The 25,013-nt window shown below is 43.7% G+C and overlaps 1 protein-coding gene across 2 annotated transcripts in view; it reads right to left on the bottom strand.

The window, feature by feature from the left end:
- Positions 1 to 25,013, bottom strand: part of FBXL7 (F-box and leucine rich repeat protein 7) — a 308,478-nt gene that overhangs the window by 6,283 nt on the left and 277,182 nt on the right. For both annotated transcript variants that reach the window (XM_054688426.1, XM_054688427.1), the window contains exon 3: positions 2,329 to 2,940. In XM_054688426.1, the coding sequence (XP_054544401.1) occupies positions 2,329 to 2,940 (612 nt within the window). The remainder of the gene's footprint in view (positions 1 to 2,328; positions 2,941 to 25,013) is intronic.

Genomic DNA, 25,013 nt, shown 5'->3' on the forward strand with positions numbered 1-25,013 from the left:
TTCAAAGGAAGCTCCACAAATCACAAACCAGTCCGCTTGAGAGAGAGAAATGGCATCAAGGTTTTCATAATGCTGAGCTTGGTCAGTGGGCCAAGCAGATTCAAACACTCAGGCTACAATTTCCATTCCCCAAAGTCAAAGTGGTTCTGCATTTCTGAATTTCAAAAGGACTCCAAGGAGACAGTGATGATCACTGAGGGAAGGGAAGGGCAGGGCAGGGCAGCCATAGTCTCTTCTGACTTGCTGGAGAAGCAGCTGTCAGTGGTTCTCCTGAAGCCTCCTAATAAAGGTTAAAGGCTCCATTTAACGAAGCCCCTGGCGGGACCTCCAGGATGGCCTAGGGGTTAGTCTCAGCGCTCTCACCGCTAAGCCCTGAGTTCAAGCCCCGGCCAGGGAGCTACCCGCAAGGCGCGTGGGAGTTAGCCCCCATAAGGGGGCATGGAGCTAGAGCGCATGTGGTGCAGCAGAAGGTCTCTTCTCTCTGTGCCTGCTGCTCCGCTATGCTCTGTGCTTCAGATCTTCCTGGCCCCTGCTCTCCTCCCCGCCCCCCCCTCCTCCCCCCCGCCCCCCTCTCCTCCGCCCCTGCCCCCCCCCGCCCCTCCTCTCCTGCCCCCCCTGCCCCGCCCCTCCACAAGTCTTCCTAATAAACATCTGACACCTAGGGGAAAAAAAAAAAGACTCCAAGGAAAGGGTACGTATCAAGGGTGCATGGGGAGCCCCTTTAACAAAGATGGAATTTCACAAAATGAATCATTTTCTAATCTGAGGAAAGAAAACGAGGTGTTTATTACAGAGGCCCACGTGTCCAGAATCTGACAATGCTCAAGACTCCACTCCCTTGCCTCTTTTCTAACTCAAGAGGAAACGCGTTTAGGGAAAGTTGTGAATTGTCCCAAATCACAACGTTTTGAGACTTGTTCTACCACATCACAATGCTTTCTCCTTCCAGATTTCCTTGGAGGAAAAAATGTAAGATAAACCTCTTCATTTCCTGCTCCTTTATGCCAACAGGCTGCTCAGAACTAACGGAACACACAGTTACTAGGTTTTGTTCTGAAGCCAGGGGAGGGGAGCAAGGAGCCTTTTCCAGCAAGCAAAGAATCTGCGAAAAATAATTGACTGTCATCTGAAATATTTTCAGATGTCAGCTTTCAAAAGAAAGCAAACTGAGAGCGCTGGCTTCTGCCTCGGCTTTTGTGGCAGGGTATCATTTTCCTGAGATGCTTGTAAACCCCCAACTCTGCTTAGGGGCCGGTCACAGGGGTTCTCACTTTGTGACCCCTCCCCAGTGCTCCCTGAGGTTACGCTGGGTGTGTTGTTCATTTCTGTAACTCCCTGATGCATGTTACACACTTCAGCCTCTCGAACGTTCGACTTTTCACCGGGCAGCGGATGAGATAAAGGCAGGCTGCTAGTCCAGGCCAATCTGTGTCTGGCGCCAAAGTCTGCGCTTTAATTCTTCCTGCCGGAGCGCGGTTTCCAGCAAAGCAGCCACACGGTGATTTCCTTCCATTTTTAAAAGGACTAACGGCTGTGCAGAATGGCACTACATACTTGAGAATTCTGCTTAACAAGAGCTAGAACGGCCCTCTCCCCTGGCGTAGGGGTTAAGTCTCAGCGCTACCACCCCTGTGGCCTTAGTTAGATCTCTGGCCAGGGAGCTACCCACATGGTGCAGCAGACCTCTCCTGTCTCCCCGCTGCTCCCCTCAGCAGTGGATTTCAGTAGATCCGCCTGTGCTGCTCCCCACTCTGTCTCTGGTGAAGCCTCTCGCTCCCCCTACCCCCATTTCTGGTGTATACCCCAGTTCTTCTGTGCATAAATAAATATATAAATAAATAAATCTTTAAGAAAAAGCAGGGCTAGACTATGAACCCTGGGGTGAGCACAGCGTGGGGGGAGTGCAAGGAGACACAGCCAGGAAGGAGCTTTCTCTGCCGGTGTCCAGGGCGCGCCCTGCAGAGTTCTCAGGCTCTCTGGAACCACCACCTATGGGTCTGCTGGTGTTTGAATTAGACCCCCCCATTTATCTATACATAGTTGTTTGTTCCCCATGATCTGTGACGGCTCTGTGATAGCTGGGCGAGGGAGGGGCATGAAAAACACTGAAAAGCCAAAGGAACTTAAGTGGCTCTAGCCTCTCTGGGAGGTGCGCCCTGTTGGACGAAGGCGCACCTGCGGCTCCTGCGTGGTGACTCCACGCAGACACCTCCTCGGGAGGAGCCCACCGCCCTCCCCCGAGCCCCCAGCCGCCCCCAAGGAGGCCTGCGCCCCGGGGTCGAGGCCCGTGCCCTGCCGCTCTGGGGCGGTGCGCGCGTCTCCGCTTACCTGACACGTCCAGGTGCTCCAGGTTGGGGCAGAGGGACACCACGTCGAAGACGGCCTCGTTGGAGATGTTGTAACAGCCCGAGACCTCCAGGCGCCGCAGCTCGGGGCAGCACTGCGCGATGGTGTAGAGCCCGCGGTCCGTGAGGCGCCGGCAGCCGCTCACCGCCACGGTCTCCAGCATGAGGCACACGTTGGGCGTGTCCTGGCACAGCCGGCGGGTCAGCACCTTGAGCGCGCGGTCCACGTTGATGGTCTCGCCCGTCAGGCGGATCGTCCTCCAGAGGCGCGGGTCCCACGCCAGGTTGTACCAGCGGCGGCACACGCGCGCGCAGCGGCACAGCTGGTTGGTGGGCAGGAAGGCGAACACCTGCACCAGCGCCTGGTCCGGCAGCCGCTCGACGCTCGCCTGCTCCTTCTGCGGCCGGGACGCCAGGCGGATGAGGGGGTGCGTGAGGCGGGTCGGGGGCGGCGAGTGCACCAGGGCCACGGTCTCCCCGGTGATGGAGGACGACGAGGTGGACGAGCCCCGTCCATTCTGGAACCCCGGCAGGGTCGGCGGGCAGATGAGCGCGGGGCTGGGCGTGCTCAGGGTGCGCATGCTCAGGTCGGAGTCTGCAAGGGACAGAGAGCAGGGCGTTAAGGGGGGGCCTGCGCAGGGACCCTGACCCCCTCCTGGACACTGGCAGAGAACGCGCCTCCCTGGCTGTGTCTCCTGACACGTCCCCCACGCTGTGCTCACCCCAGGGCTGATAGTCTAGCTCTTCTTTTTCTTACAGATTTATTTATATATTTATTTATGCGCAGAAGAACTGGGGTACAGGCCAGAGGTGGCTGGGGAAGCAAGAGGATTCACCAGAGACAGAGTGGGGAGCAGCACAGGCAAATCTACTGAAATACATTGCTGAGGGGAGCAGCACCGAGGCAGGAGAGGTCTGCCGCGCCATGTGGGTAGCTCCCTGGCCAGTCCATCCACTGAGCTCCCCTCTGGGCGAGCAAGCTGGAAGCAGGGGCGCATACCACCCCCACTTCTGGCCTATACCCCAGTTCTTCTGTGCCTAAATAAATATATAAATAAATAAATCTTTAAGAAAAAGAAGGGCTAGACTGTCAACCCTGGGGTGAGCACAGCGTGGGGGGAGTGTAAGGAGACACAGCCAGGAGTTGGTGAAACCAACTCTTGGGGCGCATGCTCTAGTTGCTACCCGCCCCCAAACTTTCCTGACAAGGGGGAGCAAGGAAGCATGTGGGGCTCCTGGCCATATGGTGTCTGTCTCTGTATTACTCACCCCTGCCATGGGAGTGCAAACGACAAACAAATGAGCAGGCGAGGCTGCTCCAATAAAACTTGTTTTATAAAAACACACCAGCTGGATTTGGCCCCCGGGCCCTTCTTCCGTGGTGGACCTCTGACCTGCGTTAATGGTGATTATCTAAAGGGCAGAACTTCAAAGTTTCATTATTTCTATTCTGGGAAAGAATGAACACAAACTGATTTACTTTTCTAATTATATTTGGGTTAGGCGGATGATTAGGTTTCACTTACAAAGGAGAATGAGTTTCAGGGAGGGGAAGACGGTGGGTGGGTGGAGAGAACATTTGCTGGTTTGCCCTCATCTGCCCCCACCAGCCAGTTCCCTGTCTTCTGATAAGGGCACCCCAGACTCTGGGGCGTGGGGAGCACTTTCAAGTTAGCAAGCACTTCAGGTAGGATTTCCCGGGCCTGGAATATCTGTGACAATATTGATTTTGCTTCTTTTTGTGACAAGTAGAAAAAAAAACAGGCCCCAAATGGAGTCCTTCAGCCAGGCCCCCCACAGAATCAATCCCACCGGGGATTCAGCCTCACCCACAAGTGTCGTCCTCAACCAACCTATCTGTGGGTTTCTCCTCAGCACCTGCATGATGATACCGGTCCCATTATCTAGACCCTGTGCTGCCCAATTCACAAGTCTTTTGATAAAACCAATTAGGTCTCTGAAATTGTGGGTTTTATTTTGTAACATTAATTAACAACCTCTCCCTTTGCAATGAAATATTTTGAGTTTTATTCTGTTCCTTGAAGTCAGAACGATCACTTGATGAAAACAAAGTGGTATTTAAGTTGAGGAGGGATTAGGAATGCTTTCAAATACCACTTCAAGAAGTCTGCCCCTTTGCGATCACCCCCACCTCAATACACAGAGAGAGGATTTATTCTTTTCTAAATACATTCATTGTATATATTTATGTATTTTACACAGACAGATGTTAGGCAGTTAGGGTAGGGAGGGCGATGCCTAAAGAAAATTAACGGCCAACAAATCCAGGACCTCAGGAAACACTTGCCAGAGATGATAAACCATAAACCCTGGGGAGAGCCAAGAAAAGCCCCAGAGGGAACAAGGGCTACCCCAAACCCACCTACAGGCAGGGCCCCGGAGAGCAAGAAGTGCCAAGGGGGAAGGCAGACCCCCACCCAACCTGTTTCCGGGGCTAATAAAGTTACACCCCCAGAAACCCAGAAGAAGGGGGGAGTGACTTAGAAACTCCTGCCCAGGGCCTCCCTGGTGGCTCAAGGGGGTAAAGCACAGCACTGTGAAGCTATCCGCAGCCTCTGCAGCGGGAGTTCGATCCCAGCACCCCTCCCCAGGGAGCTGACCCACATGGCGCAGCAGACCTCTCCTGTCTTACCCGCTGCTCCCCTCAGCTGTGTGTTTCAGTCAGTCTGCCTGTTCTGCTCCCCACTCTGTCTCTGGTGAATCCTCTCACCCCCAGCATCTCTGGTCTGTACCCCAGTTCTTGTATGCATAAATAAATATTAAAAAAAAAGAAAAAAAAAGAAACTCCAGCTCAGGCATAAAAACAAACACCCCAGTAGCCTTGGTGCAGTAAACCCCAGAATGGGACACAGTGAGCTGCCCCCCGCACCCCACTTAAGCTAGGAATCCTCTGCTATTCCTTGCAGTTGTTCTTCATGGGCTCTTCCTGCATGTACTCTCGCTCATTAGACTTTGCTTTGCTTTGCTTTGCCTAGATATGGCTTTGAATTTTTTCAGCCAAGAACCGAGGAACCCAAACCCAGTAACTAAGTGTACATAAGGCACACCTGTGCACGCACAGCCGCGTGCCATGACACTCCCGTCAACTATGAACTGTATGCAGGATGGATGTCTCATATACGAATAGGCGTGTGCAGGACTGTGTGAGCACAGGCTAACATTCACACAGTGAGGGAGTCACCTAAGGATGCATTTCTCTGCACGTGTCCTTACCATTAAGTGACATGTGGCTGTCAGCATGGAAAGACAATGTATTGATCCCCAATATACAAATTTCTTCATTTGTGAAATAGTGAGTGTGGCTAGATGATGTCTATGTAATGTTCAGCTCAAGGAATACTCTAAAAGCTTAAAAGTCCTATCCTTGTGTGCTTTACCACGTTCCCACTAAAAACTAAATGCCTGAGGAATTTTCCAACTCTCTTCTTTTCAAAGATCTTCTAGCATAACATGTAACACAACAAAGTCTACGGGACAACTTCCTCGGAGGTCTTATTTGTAGTTTTTTTTTTTAAGATTTATTTATTTATGCATACAAGAACTGGGGTACAGGCCAGAGGTGCAGGGGATGAGAGGACTCACCAGAGACAGAGTGGGGAGCAGAACAGGTGGATCCACTGAAATACACTGCTGAGGGGAGCAGCGGGGATTCAGGAGAGGTCTGCTGCGCCATGTGGGTATCTCCCCTGGCGGGGGATTGAACTCGTGCTGCAGAGGCTGCGGACAGCTTCATAGGTTATGTCTTAACCCCTTGCACCACCAGGGAGGCCCTTTTTTGTAGTTTTCTTATTGATTCTTTTCCTACTGTGAAACTTTATTCTTTTAATTTACTTCCTTAGTATCCCACCCTGCAAATGTGCTTCACGCGTCCACAGCTGTGTCCACAGAGCAGCTCTGAATTACTCCCCGGCCCTGCCCCTTCTGCCTGCTGAACACGGATGCCTTTTGTGGCTGAGAGCAGATGCCACCTCCTCTAAGAAACCTTTCCTAGTGACCTTGAGAAAGAATGAATCCCTTGCCTTCTGAAGTGCCCAGCTTTCACTGTCCAGCCATCTTGAATTGATCTTTCTCTAATATGTCGGGTGGAATTATTTTTCTCCAGTTTGCAGTCAGCCCTCCCGATGCCCCAGTTCCCCTTGATCTCCTCGCTGAGTCTGTCTTCAGTCTCCTGATAGTGAAATTGACGCTGTGACTTGCTTTGGCCAGTGAGTGTGGTGGGTGTGTTGGGCTTGTGCTTCTGATATCACCATGACAACACGCCTGGCTCGCCCATGAGCTTCAGGTGTGGGAGACCCCAGTGCAGGCAGCACGGAGCCTCACTTGGCTCCGAGAGGCGAGTCCATCACTGCCCCCCTGGACCAGCAATACCTAGATGGGTCACCAACTGTGTGGCCTGCAGTGCTGAGAATGGGGTGCTGTTACCCGGCGTTACTGTGGGAACAGCTGACCAGGGCCGTCTATCCCATTGAAACCCTCTGAAGAAAAGGGTTCAAGCCTTTTCTTCTTGTCCTGTCGGTACATCATGTGGCGTGGGGTGCTCTGAACGTGCAACTAATTCCTTGAATTGAATGAAATCACATGTTTAAAAATATTAATTTCAAGCTTGGTGTGTTTTTCTAATCCAGGTGGTGTACACACGGCCTCTGAAAATCATTCCTAATAAAAGAAATATGTCTTCCTCGCCCCTTTGTAATCAGCTAAAATAAAGAGTAAATCTTTTAGGACAATTTTAGATATAAACCGATTATGGATGTCGACACCGCTACCCACACACGCCGGCCCCGACCTCCATCACAGAGCGCTCTGGGAGCTGCCTCTGAAGAGGAGGCTTTTCTCACGCAGGTGAAAAGCTTCTTTCGGGCCAGGAGGGAAATGCAATCTGAGGCTCTTAGCGCTGACATTTTAGCAGCTGCAAGGGCTCTGAAATCTCCTGTCTGTCGAGCTTCTATTCTTCTTGGAAAAGAAGATTCTTAACAGGCCTCGGAGGAGACCTGAAGTTTCAATCAGACCCCTGAGAGCTGAAATATACTTACTGGGGTGCGGGTTGGAGGTGTGTTCCTAAGCCCGCGTCTCCCTGTGTCTCTAACTGATTCACTTAATTCCATCCTTCTACTCCCAGCACCGCGGGGGGTGGGGGGGGAATGCATCAGATTGCTGGCGCTGCTGTGCACTTAGTAATGTTTTCAGATTTTTTTCTTCTTCCCTTTTCTTGCCAATAATTGTACTTGAGGGTTAACAGAATTCATGCTCAGAAAGCTGGTAGCCTGACACCTCTGTGAGGAACATTCTATCTTGGGGAGCGGGTGCGGGGGTGGGTAAAATGGCTCCCTTAGCTCTCCTACCTACAACTCAGCAGCGGGAACTGATGACTGCCCGCACTGCCCTTCAGGTGGGGAGACAGCAGAGAGTCTGGGGGATTCCAGCCAGAAAGTTCGGCAGGTCAAGAAGCCTCAAAAAGTGTTTGAATTTGTCATCATTAAACTGAATAAGTGGCACCTGATGATGAACAAATAAATAATAATGAGTAATGCCTTTGGTCGAATATATGTGTCTGCCCAGATTGAAATCCTAACCCCCACAGTGACGGTTTCAGGAGACAGAGTCTTTGGGAGCTGAGTCACACTGGTGGTGGGATGGATGGATGGGTGAGCGGAAGGATGGAGAGACACAAAGCTGTAAGGTGGAAAATTGTAAAATCTGCAAAAAGGAGATGTCTGGTTAATTTCAAATGAAAGAATTGGAAAAGAGGTTGTGAATTGTGAACATGCAAGACTCTAAGAGAGAGAGTTGAAGTCGTGTCATGACGCAAGATGGGAGACTGGGACCGAGGAAGGATGGCTCGTTTTCCCAATATGATGTCATTTTATGGCCGGCGTCTCCTAATGATACCGACTAACTGGAGCGATCCAAAGGACTGGATGGGCACACCACCCCCACGGCGCACGGCACCAAAGTCTGCAGAGGACACACACCTGGGCAGCAAGGACTACCTGGGGATAGACCCCGGGTATTAAAACTCAGTAGGCGGGGCTGCCGCAGGTATCGGAGCACAGATTTTTGGGCAGAAAAGAAAGTCATGATTCATTCCATCACTGGGTCATTTAACACACGTGCTGCCTGAGTGCCAGTAGGTTCTAGGAAAGGCAGAGTTCTTGTGTTGGAATTATAGAGATTATAAAGCCCAAGTTCCTAGCCCACCTTCTGCCTGTGCTACAGTCCCTTGAAACACTTCCCTAGCGTGGACTCCGACAACGCCAATTTCCCGCATCCTTCAGGGAGAGAGAAGAATGGTTCTCTGTTGAAATGTCTGCAAGCCCACGATGATACAAGATAGAAAATTTTGCCCAAGTTCAGAAGTCTGTTTTCAGAATCCATGATGATGACAATGAATATAGAATCTCCCACCAGCAGAAAACATCTGAATTAAACAATATTGTTTGTAAGATTTTTGGATTTTCTCAAAATGATTGTAATCTTTGTTTGATAGTATGGAGATCCTAAGTCAAATAAATAGAATCATACTTTTATAGGTTGATATTTTCCATCTGTTGACTAAGAGACCATGCATTCTATAAGGTTGAAGAATTTAAGGCCCCGTTAATAATTTCAACCATTGTTTCAAGTATATCATTTATGTGAGTACAATGTTTTAGATTCTGACATTACTTTAAACATGGAAATACCAAAAAAATTAGCTGTTTTTTTTCGGGGGGGGGACACCCCTATAAACTTTTCTTTCACATGGTTTCAGAAGTCCTAGAAATTTTGCATCTTTAGTAATTGCAGTGTAGTCTCAAAAACATTCAAGGAGGCTCAAATACACATGCCTACTAGACACATTCTCTTCCAACTAGATGGCTGCTTGTTTTGTAAGCGTTTTTATTTTCAAACCACTGCTGTTTACACTCTAGGAAGTCATATTTACATTACTCTGGCCTTTCAAAGTCAAAATTTACAAAGCTACCCTGCATTTTCCCCCTCTGATTACCAAAACTTTTGTGCAAGATGCTTTCCATTATAAGTTGTCTTTCTGCTCAAAAACTCTTGCCATAAAAAGCAAGGTTTCTTTTCTTAGCTTAAACTCAAGCTTAAAAAAACAGATGGATAAAACCTAGCTTGTGAAAAGAAAATACCATCTGAGGGATCTGTTTTCTTCTTGTTTTATTTCAAAATATTTTCTTTAGATGTGGTTCATATCATATATGCACCCTAAGACCTATTTAAGGTATCAGCTGCTATAAAGTGGAAATTTATAAAGACAAGGTAATATGGCAGGTCACCTGCAGGGAGTTAGTTACCTTTGGGACTCCAGGATTCCCACTGGGGATGGTATCTAGAAGGTGGCACCCCCACATTCAGATTGTGACCAAGATTTTCAGCCAAGAACCAACAGCTTATGCTGTTAGTCACCCGGACCGGTCCCCTAAAAGTGGAAGTATGGTGTCTGATCCCTGCAACCTTGATGGGCATGGGACATCAAGGTGTAGGGTCCACACCAATACCTGATTCTTTGCTTATACCTGAACACCAGCCAGTTCCCCAGTGTGATCCAGTTTCTGACCGTGAACTGAACTTAGCTTGGATTCTGTTTTGGCTTCTAGGTCTTCTAGAAGGGAACAGTCACACTGCTAAAAAAGATCTTAAGCCATGTTTCTCTAGCAGTCTAAGCCTTTTGGGGACACTGATTCCACAGGCTTTTATAAAAACATGTGTGAGTCTAAGGAAGTCTGTTACCAATACTTAGAGAATGCAGATTATTTTGAGTTATGAGCAATGAAATCCCTAGAGGGGAAAAGCATTTGTCTGCCTGGGTCCTTTGTCCTTCCCTTAGCTCCCGAAGCTTTTGCTTTTTCCCTAATTAAAGAAGCAATCACTGCCTTGTCTAAAAGAATGAAGTTTGAAGGTTATCCGATGGAGGTTTATCAGTAAACATGAACTCTATCTGAGAACCCCATCTTTACTCTGAGTAAGGATGAGGTCACCCCCTCCTTGTCTGTCACTTGCGGTCTCCCGTCTCTCTCCTTGATGCCCTAGGCCTTTAAACTCAAGATAAATAACCCCGGGGACTCCGCTTATCTCTTGGATTTACAACCATGTAAAATTCTCTTCAGTAAGTTATAGAGTTTTCCTTTGCTCACCGTCTGATGCTTTTTGGCCATTCCTGCAGCCAAGAAGAACCCAGAGGGGTGGGGGTGTCCTCACAAGTCATAAATGTAATCCATGAAATGCACAGAGTGGCATCTTTGGAATCTATAGTGCAATTTGATTTTGCCTGCCATATGAATTTCTAGAAAAAGGATCTTTTAGGAAATTTATGCTCGAGGAAATATCAGGTAGCCTGAGAAACTATGCAAGAGTTCATTCAGTATTATAATTCACCAGCCTCCTGATGGTTTTATTTTGTGTTGAAATGATAACTTCTTAGTATCTTACTTTTTCTTATCTGCAAAATGGCAAAGGGAGATGACCTGATACTATTTATTCTCTAGTGGAAAGTAGGGCATTTCACCCCTGGGAGTAAGAGAGAGAGAGAATGAGGGCTGGTAGACACCACCTTCTTCACAGCACAGAATGTCTTCTCCTTATGCAAAGGCATGTTTTTGTAATCTTTTAAAACACTTGAACATCTTCCTTTTTTATAAAAAGAAAGGTCTCAGGTTCAAAGTCTTTGACAGGCAGCAATACTTAGCCAATGCTTAGTAATATTTTATTATTTTGCTTTTCTATTGCTCAGGACAATTTATTTTTATATAAAAAATCATTATATACTTAGGTGAAGTGATACTGGTTTTCCAAATGAGGTATTGTGCCGATATTTGGGTTTTAAACAGTTATTTAGGCTTACTTTATTATTATTATGTTTTAAAGATTTATTTATTTATGCATACAAGAGCTGGGGTACTGACCAGAGATGTGGGGGGTGAGAGGATTCTCCAGAGACAGAGTGGGAAGCAGAACAGGCAGACTGTCTGAAATACACTGCTGAGGGGAGCAGCAGGGAGACAAGAGAGGTCTGCTGCACCATGTGGGTAGCTCCCTGCCCGGGGATTGAACTTGGGCTGCAGTGGCTGGAGACAGCTTCATAGTACTGACACTTAACCCCTTGTGCCACCAGGGAGGCTCCATTTAGGCTTTCTTTAAAAAATTTTAGTGAAGAGCCATTCAGAAGATGACTGGCTATGGCAGAATTCATGATAATATGCATCGGTGTCTTGAGTTTAGGAAATTTTGCGAAGGTGGAAAAGCATGTAACCCAGATGAACTTGAAGCCTGTTCTCCTAGGTGCAGCTTGTATCATCTGGAAATAATTTCAACTGGAAATAACTTTACTGAGTAGGTAGGAGGAGTCTATGAAAAGTGATACTGTGATTAGTAGAGGCATTCAGAAAAATCATACACCCTAGATTTCTGGGGAAGAATTTATGCGTCCTCCTCCTATGAGGCTGTATTGTGAGAGGCATACTATTCTGCATCCCCTAACAGCCCCTTCTCCATCAGTTTCTGACTACAGCTTCCACACACATGTGACACATCTCTCACGTGGGGGCCGGGGGTGGTGAACAGGAGGGACTAAAAATTAGAATCCATGGTTGAGCACACTGCAATTACTCTTGGTGAACAAAATATGACCGTTGCATGTACAGGTAGAAGAATATTGTAATTGTGAAAGCACGTGTTCTCTGTCCCTCTCCCGCCCCCTCCCCCTCCACCTGCCCAGCAAATCTATTTTTCTATGACATTGCAGACTAGTCTGTCAAATTCTCCCATTGCTTTTGCCAACACTATTCTCTCGTCTGCATCTCCTTTGTCCTTCTCAGTTGCCAACTGCTCACCCTCGTCTACAGTAAACCACTTGCATATGGGTGTTCTCCAAGGGTTTCGTTAGCACAGGGCCTCTCCCTGGGTGGGCTCAGGCATATTGCCTACAAGCTAATGACTCTTGAGACTTAATGTCCAGCCTAGATCATGCTCTCACTCTATTTCTGTTTCTCACAAACATTAAACACACATATCTAAGTATCTGCTGGACTAGTGCTAATACTAATACTAAATTTATTAAAGCTAAACTAAAAATTCAACTCCTTGGTAGCAATTACCACATTTTAGGGGTCACATGTGGCCAGTGACTATTACATTGACAGCACAGATATAAAGTAATTCCATCACAATAGGGAGTATCCCTGGGAAAACCCCTCCATACTAGCCCCTTCCCGTAGAGGTTCATGATGTATCTCCAACAGAACATGTGCAGGGCTGAACACATATCCTTAGCAGAACAGTCTTCTTCCCTTAGTCTCTGCATTGCTGTTAATGGTATCACCACTCACGAAGTCTATATCCTAAGCTACTTGTTCATAATCTGGAATCCCACCTTATATTTAGTCTATCGCCACATGATTAACTTAGAAATTTAACTTTATTTTTCCTTTTCTGTCTCCAGTACTACCACCCCAGTTTAAGTGTTCATCATCTCTTGACTCCTATTAACAACTCCTTCATGCCAGGGTCAGATTTATTTTTTAAAGATTTATTTATTCATGTATACAAGAACCAGGGTACAGGTCAGATGTGTGGGAGGGTGAGAGGATTCACCAGAGACAGAGCTGGGAACAGAACAGGCAGACCAACTGAAATACACTGCTGAGGGGAGCAGCGGGGAAACGGGAGAGGTCTGCCATGCCATGTGGGTATCTCCCCAGCTGGCTGGGATTGAACGCACACTGTAGAGGCTGCGGACAGCTTCACAGTGCTGTGCTCAACCACCTGCACCACCAGGGAGGCCCCTAGGGTCAGATTTTTGACACTGGTTTTTCCTTCCAACCCTCAACCACTCTCACTAAGCCTGTGCCCTGAATTTAGAGTTAACAATCTAGAATATCAGCCAATTCTCCTTCACCACTTGGTGGAACATTGAATGGTTCATTTCTTCTCTTGTAGGTTGAATTGCATCCCCTCAAAAGAGAAGTTGAAGTCTTAATACCCAGCACATTTGGAAGTGGATTTATTTGGAATTAAGGTCTTTAAAGAGGTTAAGTGAAGACGAGGTGAGTCTAATAGCATAGTCCCCCACCCTCTACGGCTGGTGTCCTTACAAGAAGAGACGTAGATTCAGGGAGAGAGGACACAGAGACAGAGATACAGATATGAGTTAGTGGCATAAAGATGGACATGTAAGTTAGGCGGGAATGGAGTTATGTCACCATATGCCAAGGGAACATCTTGGGATCAGGAGCAGAAAGAGACAAGGAAGGGTCCTCCTCCATATCCCTGTCAATGCCTTTTTCTCAGACTTCTACCCTTCAGAACTTTAAGCCAAATTCTGTTGTCATGAACCACCTGGCTTGTGATGCTTTGTTAGCCCACGCTTTATTGAATGCTTGTTATGTGCCAGGCATCGCACTAGGAGCTACCTAGGAATAAAGTTCCATATTGTTAAGTGTGCTGGAGCCCTCTCCCCAAACTCACATCTCAGAACACATACTCTTGGCTGCCCTGCCTCAGAGCACTAGTCCCCAGCCTAACTGGCAGACTCCCAGTCACCCTCAGTCCCAGGCTGGATGTCAGCTGCTAGATCCTTCCCAGATTTATCCAGACTGGATTATTTAGCTACTTTTACTGTTTTCATTTAATCAAATGTTATCAATAGCCCAGCCCACAGTGTCTCTATACTGACTGGACTGTAAGCACCAGGAGGCCAGCAGCTGTCTCTCTCGTGTGTAAGCTAGTCTGGACTCAGCCACTTGGAAACTATTCCTGAAACTTCAGGAAACTATTCAAGAGCATGGTCTGTAGTTGGTCTTGCAGCAAATCCCTTTCAGTTTCCTTTTGGTTGCAGTTGGAAATATCTATAGGAAAGACTTGAGGGAACCAGATGTTTCAGATTGAAGAACTTGGAACATCTCTGTGCTTTATCAATATTTCATTTTAAAGTCTTTTTTCTTTTGCCCTTCCCTTAATATAGGCCAAGGTCATATACACACGTTGTTTAATAATATCAGTCCACTCAGAAGGTATTTAAAAAGACACATGCAATAGAAAAACAATCTCTAAGAGCACACATCACCTAAAGTATCTCAGAGCCAAATTTTTAGCGCTTTCCCCCCCATGATACCCACTATTATGGATTGCTCATATCTGCACTCTGAATAGCAAGGTAACACGAAAACTCACAATAAATAAAAAAGAATAACACTTTTCCATTGGCCCAAAGTTGTAAGACTTACTCTGTTTAAGTTTAGTTACCTAAGATGGAAAAGAAACTTGGGTGTTATTTTTTCCCTAGAACTGATTCACTCATCAATTGTAATAATCGGAACTGGCTTTTCCTTTACACTGTAGGAAAGAAAGCAATATTTATTCTCTGTCCTCCAGAGAACTCATGGAGAGCTTTGCAAAGCTTGGGAAATGAGCCAGCTCTTGTCTTGACAAGAAACACATAGGTTTTCATGAATAAGCTTGCAATGCATAATTTTCAATCTTCAGGTTGCACTTTGTATGGCAATCTTAATTGTTTTCTATCTTCAACTGTCAGATAATGCTTTTACCTTATTTCCCCATGAATAGTTCCAAAAATCCAATGTTTGCATCTTTTAAAGTACAATAGTTGGTCTATTATTAAATTTAGATTCTGTTAAAGGGAAACTTACCAATTTTCAGTTCATATTGAAAAATAGACCCTGCAGGGAGCAACAACAGACTAGTTTAAAAAGTGGTCTTTCAAGTGAGAGAACAGAGAACTCTCCAGTAACCTTACAAACATGTAAAGGAGCAGTGCAAAGCAAATCCCTGGATTTCCTTAGCCACTAGAGATATGATCGTGTTGTGCTAATGTTTTGCAAATTATTTTAATGTAGACATAAGCATAAAGCAATTATTATATACAAGATAATGTTTTAAATACTATATAAATATTGTCTTGTAAATACAATATCCCTATTGCCATGTTTAAATGCTTGGGAAAACCAATGGCCACACAATGTAGAGAAATATTTTATTCTTTCTATATTATCACATAGAGAAAGGAACAAAGAAAGGATCTTAAGACATATAAATGTTGTTTTTCTCTATGTGCTTAGGGCCTCTCCACAGCCTGCTGGTGGATGGACACCTTTGGCTGATGTGTTATACATTTTCCATGGGGATGTCCCTGGGTCTACTGCAGCCCAAACTCATAACCTGTTTTTGAGAGTCCCCAGGATTTCCCAGGCTGGGGCTTTTCCCTAGATTCTATATGAAATAGTCAAAGACTAGATTTTCAATGAGCTTCTGGGATTTGGGGGTGGTATTTGGATGGGTGGCTCACATGGGGATGAATTATTTTCCCAAGTGTAATTTATACCTTAAAAAAAGGAAGTCCCTGTTTCAAGTGGAAATTAGCAATAGTCGTTTGGAAATTCAGTTGCAGAGTAGAATTCAAACAAACTGAAATACTTCTGGGAAATCCTTCCAAAATATGTCTATAGAATTAGAGCTTTTATCAACTTTCCAATTTACCCATATCCAACAGTCCATAATTTCTAGGTCATATTTTTCTTTGGAAAGATACCTAGAAGTTTATGTTTACTGGATGTGTATCTTAATGGCATTAGGATCAAGACTGAAAAAATAAATGTAAAGGTAAGTTCCTAATTATTACTTGTAACATTAATCAATGTTTAAAGCACCCACTTATGCCCATGATCATTAAACAATGCTTGGGATGGAGGTTGGTAATTAGGAGGAGAGGAAGTATACAGTCAATATGTTGGAGATTATCTAAGATTGCTTTCCTGGACAATCTGTGATTTTACTTCTCTTTTAACCACAATTTAAGACTTAGTCATAAAGCTAAAAACATGGTAGATTCGGTTTCATCATTTATATAGATATTTCACATACTAGGCTGTTTCATTTCCAGTAGGTTTTAGTTCTCCCTCAGAAGCTATGCTTTGACCTTGTGACATGGGTAAGGGTGATGGTGGGGGCACATAAGTGGGTTTGGAGGTTACTCAGGACTCATCCCTTCTATCCTGCCCTCTGCTATGTTTTCTTTGTTTCCCCCAACCCAGACTGACATATCATAGAGCTCAGAGGTGGACCACTGTGCCTACCTTCATATATTTAGATCTGAACTTAAAATATTGTATTTCTTCCAGCAAATGTTAACACACTGACATATTTCAGGTTGGTGGCTTAAATTTTTCATAAGATTTTTTATTGTTACATTTGTGCATTTGGATTTAAAACATCTCTCTATTAAATTAGTAAAAGCAAAGTTTTCCAAGATGCCAAAAACATTTTCAGATCCATTCTTTATGCAGCTGAACAGAGGTTGACCAGATAGATGCCTTGACCTAGCAAAAATTTAGGTTCATTTAGGTTCATTAAATACAAACTATCATAAAAGATAGTCCTTTTTCTGGGTCAGATTTTCTGTAAGCTGGTCTCCAAGCAATTAGTTAGTCATTTTTGGTGAAGACCAAATCTCTTAAAATGGTTCAAAAAGGGAAAATCAGATGAAAATGGAATCTTAATTTTATTTATTTATTTTTTTTTTTTTTTAAATATTAAATTTTATTTTTATATTCCCCCATACAATTGCAAATGCCCCATTCTGACCCCAATCCTTCCCCTCCCGCCCCCCACCCCCAAAAAGTGTCTCTGGTTCATAGTTTTTTTGTTGATTTTGATTTTCACTTTCTTATAGTTATTCATTTTCCTGGTCCCTTATTTAAGTTTTCTAGATTCCTGCTATGAGTGAGACCATCCGGTATTTTTCTTTTTCTTTTTGGCTTATTTCGCTGAGCATGATCCCTTCCAGTGCCATCCATGTTGCTGCAAATTGCATGTGTTTATCTTTTTTGAATGCTGAGTAATATTCCATGGTGTATATGTACCACATCTTCTTGATCCAGTCATCTATTTTTGGGCATTTGGGTTGTTTCCAAAGCTTAGCTATTGTAAACAGTGCTGCTATAAACATAGGAGTGCAGGTGCTCTTTGGAATTGATGTTTCTGTGTCCTTTGGGTAAATACCTAGGAGTGGAATTGCTGGATCATATGGAAGCTCTATGTTTAGTAGGTCCAGAAATCTCCACACAGCTCTCCATAGTGGTTGGACCAGTTTGCACTCCCACCAACAGTGCACAAGAGTTCCTTTTAAAAATATGGAACGCTTCACGAATTTGCGTGTCATCCTTGCTGGAATCTTAATTTTATATTTTACAGGGAGATTTCAATGTTTTATTATTTTGTAATCAATTTTAGATCATTTTGAACAAAAAAAGCATGGCTTATAGCTAAACGATTGCTTCATGTTGTTTTGTCAATTGGGCAAATGAAAAAGATGATTAAAACAGCATTTTGCAAAATAGTCAATTTGGCTCTTTTGGACATGTAAAGAGCCTTGTGAAATGTTATAGCTGAATATCCTGTGATTGACTATTATGAGACTTAAGTATAATACAGAACAGAACAAGCCAGAGAAATGACCAGACACTTGTACTACACATTCTTCTTTCACCAGTACAATCAAAGAGTTATGAAACTGAGATTTTGTTTTCTTAGGGAAAAATATAGGAACATCTTTACCAAGATTAATGTGTAAGAACCAAATAAGTAGTTATCGATGTAACTCATTCTTTTTTGTATGTTACATTCCTGGAAATAATTTTGAGCTTTGACTAGACTGTTTTTTATCCCTGGATATAGTTTTTCTGCTTATGATTTGAATTATACAGAGACCAAAATAAAAGGAGAAGCAGCCCATTGCAACCATCATCCAGCTAATACCTAATCATAGCAAGGAACAGGGCCTCCCTGGTGGTGCAAGGGGTGAAGCATTGCACTATGAAGCAATCCACTAGTTTGATCCCCAGCCGGCCAGGGAGAAACCACACATGACGCAGCACACCTCTCCTGTCTCCCCACTGCTCCCCTCAGCAGTGTATTTCAGTCAGTCTGCTTGTTCTGTTCCCCACTCTGTCTCTGGTGAATCCTCTCACTCCCCTGCATCTCTGGCCTGTACCCCAGCTCTTGTATGCATAAATAAATCTTTAAAAAATCATAGTAAGGAACCCCTGTCTTTGTCACAAGATCCACAAAAGATGTATAATTACCCCTCTTTAAAGTTTGTCATTGCATGTAATAAAAAAAGAGAACAAAAAGCATTGTGTATTTCACACTGGGTATGAGTTCTGTATATTTTCATTGTGAATGAGGACACAGAAAGTAAGAAAATGGCCTATTGCAATTTCTATTTGACCAACAGATGACCTAGTATGAATAAATCTGGCTCGATTCTTAGATATATATCAAAAACAGAAGAATGCTTCTTTAGATTCAAGTAATCAAGAAAAATAGTGCTTGAAGTCGTCCTATGAATTTACTGATAAAATGAAAAACATAAACAAAGGAGAAAACTGTCCCTATGATGATGCACAGACACTAATATCCTGAATGTACTTTGAAGTGTATCAACTACCCGAGGATGGACCGAGGGTGCTACGCTTCATGATGTCAACCTCAAAGTTAGATCCCTAAAACACCTCTTATTTCTCCAGTTCTTTCTTTTGCTTTCCATGGGCCATAAAAATGTCCTCTCCAAAAGTTACACGAAGAGAAAGTCATCATCCACAATTCTGATTCCTGGACTATGAAAGGGCAGAAGATGTCAGTTTCTATTCTACTGGCCTGGGCTTGAACTTCTTTGAATGAACTGGGGGCACTCTGACTTCTAACCTGTCTTAAAAGATTTGAGTTGGATGAGCAATGGTCAAAAACACTGAGGCAGTTGCTACACTGAACCCCTTTATAATCTCTTTAAAGAAAGCTCAACAAAAATATCAATTGCTGCTTCTGTCTTTCAAAATTAAGAAATAAAATCATGTAAGAAAAAGCCAAAGGCCTGAATAAATTCTGAGTTGTCCTACCCTCTCCCTATTTTCACCCCCAAATTCTGTTTATTGTGGTAAAGTCAGTTTACATCTTTGTATCTGCTCTGGGGATTATAGTTTCAAACCTCTACAAATGTATCCTTTCACATCCTGCTCCCTCAGTGCCTCCACAATCCTCCACCATGGCCCACTGGGCACCCCCCAACCACTTCCATCCTATCACCTTCCTCCTCTGGTTGCCTGAGTTTTGCAGTCAGATGTTAAGAGTTTACTATTGGTTTTGTTTTGACTGACCCTTTGTTACATTTCCTTAATTTCATACATAAGTGAGACCATCCAGTATTTGATTTTCTTCTTCTGAGTCATTTTGCTTAGCATTATCCTTTCCATTTCTATCTACATTGTTGCAAATGTCAGGAATTCATCTTTTTTTTTTCATCTTTTTAAAAATATATATATAGCTGAGTAGTAGCCATTGTCTATCCATCCATCCATCCATCCATCCATCCATCCATCCATCCATCCAACCATTCATCTCTCTCACATTTTTCTAATCCAATCTTCTGAAAGAAAAATTGTTGCTAGTCAGAAAGTCTTTTCATGTGTATGTAGCGACCAGAGACAAAAAACAAAAACAAAACCATTTAACCAAGAAGGTATTGATCTTTCTAGATGAAAGTGTGCCAGAATATCAAAGGACAATGAAAGTATCAATGAGATCTGGTGGTATTTATAGCCAAACCCTCTCCTCCCAGCTCCTGGATTTGACAGTCTGCACCCAATGGGCACATTACTGGAAAGAGGTCTTGGTGGGAAGTGGGAAAAGACAGCCACCTCCAGGAAGCCATCATTAGTCAGAATTTGTCAACTAAAATGTTCAGAATCAGCTCTCATGAAACAATTCTTTCCCTAGATGGGCCCCACAGTTTGCCCTTTTATTGTTGAAATATTATGGCTGGAGTTTAATATGCCCTGTGATAGGACCTCCACTCCTCCATGTCTTCATTGGGTTTGTTTGACCTTCAACCTGCTGGACTGTTGGCAGAGAGGTGACAGTGTCCTTCTCTTCTGGCACTTTTTTTGAAGAGCTGGAGTCCAGACCCCAGGTGAGCTCAATCCCACAATATTTGCTCTGTCCTGGTCACCTAGGTCAGAGGTAGGAACCTTGTTCTAACCTTGATTACCTAGTGGAAAACTTTATCACCATTATTACTGAAAGTTTGTCGTGAAACTACCATGTTCATCTAGACACCAGAAAGACAAGATACTGAATCCCCTATAAGGACTGCAAATGACCACATAGTGTTGGATTGCTGAGGACTGATCTACAAGTTCTCTCCACCTAGGGAACCTGGTGAAAGCACCCCATCCCATCATTGCACTGTATTACTGTACGCATCACTGCCTTTTGAACTGTACTGTGCCAACTTCAAACCTATTTGGGCGCTCTAACAAGGAAGTTAGCAACTTTACGCCTAAAGAGGTAAGCTCTCCATTCAAACATAGGTAAACTCTGAATACCAATGCCATGAATTCAGCCACTTTGCAATGGTAAGAGCAGATGGAAATATAGGTCATGTGGAAAGCTGATTTGGACCAACTTCCCCAAGTCACCTGGACACTTTCTGTCTTTTAATCAAAACTTGTGTATTCTTCTTTCAGATTATTCAGTGATTTCCAGTCAAACTAATAGAGCAAATGGCAAAAATGTGTTGGCTCAAAATACTAGACCATTTAGATAATAATTGTATAAACAAATCTGGATGCAATGTTGGGCACTTGGTCCATGAGGACTTCAGAGCTCCAGGATGTCACACTGTGGGGCATCTGTGCCTTCTAAGGAAAACAAACTGGTAATTCCATACCTCAAAGCATCCTGTCCCATCCCAGACAATAAACGTGCTATAAAGCGGGACAAAGCACAAGTGTGTGGAAGCAAGACAAACAAGATATTATGGGAAAATCAATTGTCACTTATTAATTAAAAATATAATAAAGGAGGGTCTCCCTGGTGGCCTAGAGGTTGAGTCTCAGCACTATTACTCCAATGGCCTGAGTTCAACCCCTGGCCAGGGAACTGACCCACATGGTGCAGCAGACCTCTCCTGTCCCCACTGCTCCCCTTAGCAGTGTATTTCAGTTGATCTGCCTATTCTGCTCCCCACTCTGTCTCTGGTGAATCCTCTCACCCCCTGCACCTCTGACCTACACCCCAGCTCTTCTGTGCAAAAATAAATACAGCTATTCACTCAAAAAATAATAAAGGAGGTAATAGCCAGTGCTTCTGGTATCTATCAAGAAATAAAACTGCAGAGGTAAAATATATGACTTAAGAATTGGAGGAGATGCTAAAGAATCTATTTCTGGAGTGGCAACTAATTCTGATTTCTGTGATTATTCTATATGTGTTTGAGGTTAATAGGTTTCTTCTACTTGATTCATGGGGGAAGCATTTAGGTTCAATAAGAATCCTGTACTCTAACTACTAAAGATCCTTAATTTCAATTAAGGCCTTTCACAAGTCTTTCACCTAATTTATCTTCAGATTGTGAAGTAAAATTGTTCCAAAGCAAACTGGAAGTCTACTAATTGGCCAGTGGGTGTCTGTACTGATAAATACTACCAGGAGGAATAGTAATAGTGATTTTCTCCTTCCTGGAACCAAACTGCTTACATCTCAGTCAATAGTGCTTCAATTTCTACAAACATATTTGAATGATAAAATACATGGTGTGTGCTAGTGTTTGCTCCTAAGACTCTAGAATTCAAACATTTGATTTGTTTCTTATGTTGCTCTGAGTCTAATAGGGAATCTATGGCAATAAGTTGACTGGCAATTATCAAGTATTCCATTTGAATGTAAAGAAAAATTCTTATCCATAAGAAGTGATTCTCCTGTTTAATATGTCTATCTGTTGTTCTTCCTTTTTTTTTTTAAAAAAAATTATTTATTTATTTATGCACTAGCTGGGGTATAGGCCAAGGCACAGGAGGGTGAGAGGATTCACCAGAGACAGAGTAGGGAGCAGAACAGGCAGACAGACTGCTGAGGGGAGCAGTGGGCACGACAGGAGAGGTCTGCTGTGCCATGTGGGAATCTCCCTGGCTGGCTGGGAATTGAACCCGTGCTGCAGAAGGCTTCAGACAGCTTCACAGCACTGTGCTCAACCCGCTGCACCACCAGGGAGGCCCTATCTGCCATTCTTTCTCTGAGTATGGCTAGTTTGCTGGTAGCACCATACATAGACTCTAGAGACCCAAGTAGCAAAACAAGTAGATTCCTCTTCCTTCTTTCTAATTCTTCAACATAGGTATTAACATGGTGGTGCAGGCATGAGAATGGATTATGCTTAGTTTAACAATGTGCAGAGGATGAATTTCTTTTTCCCCAATAATGGATTTTTGATTTTAGAGATGCCTTACTGTGACTCAGGCTAAAATAAGGATATCTCTGGAGCCAGTGAATACATACTATGATGATCATTTATTTTCAGTGTGAATAAATTGATCATATTCTTATGGGCAGAGCTGACACAAGGTGTTCCAAGCAGGATCACTCCTTGTACATTGAGGGGAAGATTAAGAGCAGACCAGGCTGAGAACCTGGCGCACGCACCAGGAGGACTTCTAGTACTTCTAAGAGCCAGTAACTTTCTGTCTTTAATGGAAAGTGCTTCATGAGTTAAAATACACTTTCTTTTATTTTCTATAATTCTTAGCACTAGGGAAAATTTCGACATGAGAACCCTGAAGAAATACTTGATGGCATTTTTTTTTTTCAGGTATGTAATTTTAAAATATAATTTAAGATTAATTTCTTATCTTTGAGCATTACTATCAACATTCTTACAAACCCATTAAGTGCCATTGCTTATCAATTCCATTTGCAGGATGATTATCGTGGGTTCTTGCCATTTTTTTTTCATTAACGATGCATTTTATTTTGTTGTTCTTGTCATTCAGGTTTCCCTTTCAGGTCTCTGAATAGCTCTTGATTGGGCCAGAATGCATGGTGTCCCCCTTCCAAGCTCGTCTAATGTGTAGACACAGCTGGTGCTTGTGTCTCAAGAGTTGCTGGGGCAAAACCATGGTTTGTAATTTTTGTTTCTTGAAATATGTTCTTAAGTCATTCAGACCAAAATTTAAAATTTTGATTTGTAAAAAGTTGCTTTTCTAAATCTGTTTTATATCAAAGACAACTTTTTAATGTAAATGATCTTATATGTTATCATTTCAATCAGTGTATATGTGTGTGTTCTGGAACATTCCATGAATTATTCAGTCCTCTTTGAAAATAAAGGAAAAAAAATCCCTATCAGAATCATGACTAGCTGGTTCCAAATTAATGAATACATACTTGGCAGGAGACGATCAGGGGCAAAGACGTGACTTGCCAATGAAAAGGGAAGATAAACAGAGGGAACAGAGTAGGGATGCATGTGGTAATTAACAGGTTCACAGCATAGCTCTGACGGCAGCTCTTCTGCAAGTGTGATACAGTGGCTGAGCCACCAATATACTGAGTTTTATCCACATTTCTATGGAAACTATTTCAGGTGGAGACCTCTCTTCCCTGGCACATTTTTAGCTTGAGGCCAAATCTAAATTCTACCATAAAAACAATTTCCACGTATCTCTGGCCAAGGACAATTTTGTTGGAATCAATGCATGAATGTCCTTTGAGAATGATGATGTTTAGGTCAAACTCTTTGTTTCTCTCTTTTTATGCTGATATGTAGGTTAACCTCTTTCTCTACATACATCAACATTCTGTGTCTATTAATCAACCCAGCTCTTGGCTGGCACAGCTCTAGAAATCATGGCTGGCTTTATAGATTACTGTTGCTTATGACTTCTTCATGTTTTCGAGTAAATCAATAGAATTTCTAATGTGGTTAGAAGGGAAGAGGCCACCTCATTTCTTCTCTACCAGAAATAGGTAGCTGGTGGGTATTTACTGCCTGAAGGAATGTTCTAGCTAGTGAGGGTCCGGGCGGGGACAGCTTCACCCAGTTTTCTCTGTGTCTGTCTGTTCATGGGTCTAATCCCATTTCTCCTATTTCAGATAAAATAGTTAAACATAACAAGGAGAATGAGAAGTCTTTTTAGTTATGAGTTTGGAAAACATGACATTATATGGGGAGGGAAGTACATGGAGGTATGAGAGTTTGGTTATCTATCTCTCCATCCATCCATCTGTCCACCCATCCATCCATCATTCCATCCTTCTGGTATGTCCATAAGTTACCAACTTTGCCTGATGGCTCTGTAGTGCGTTTGTCATTTGCATGAATCACAGTGACATGAAGGCTATTTCAGGATAGTGAGGTCTCCCAATGGGCTTCATACATTTTACTCTTGTCCAGCTCTAATTAATCCTGGGAAGATCAATCTTGAGTCACACCTGTCATCCACGCCCTCCATCTGCCCACTGCTTGTGAATTCAGAACAAGCTCCTGGTCCACCCACCTAACATTGTGCCCTTTTGGGATTTAACTCATTTTTTCAACCTCTTCTGCTAGTACTTCTGTTGGCATCACTTAACCTCCAGAAAACTGGACTATTTCCTATTTCTCAAAACATGATGTAAACTCTTCCCTACCCAATTAACTCTTTTATATCACAGTTGATTAAAAATCTGTTCAGGTCTAATTCAAAACTGTCTTCTTCCTGAGCTACTTCTTGGGTCCAGCAACATGTTACATGCCTCATTTAAACCATCAATTTCTATATTATTAATTAAGCCATTTATTCATTTCTTACTTCCTAGTCT

Source organism: Talpa occidentalis, unplaced genomic scaffold, assembly GCF_014898055.3.
Source record: "Talpa occidentalis isolate TD23 unplaced genomic scaffold, MPIMG_talOcc4v2.1 talOcc4.6, whole genome shotgun sequence".
NCBI classification, from domain to species: domain Eukaryota; kingdom Metazoa; phylum Chordata; class Mammalia; order Eulipotyphla; family Talpidae; genus Talpa; species Talpa occidentalis.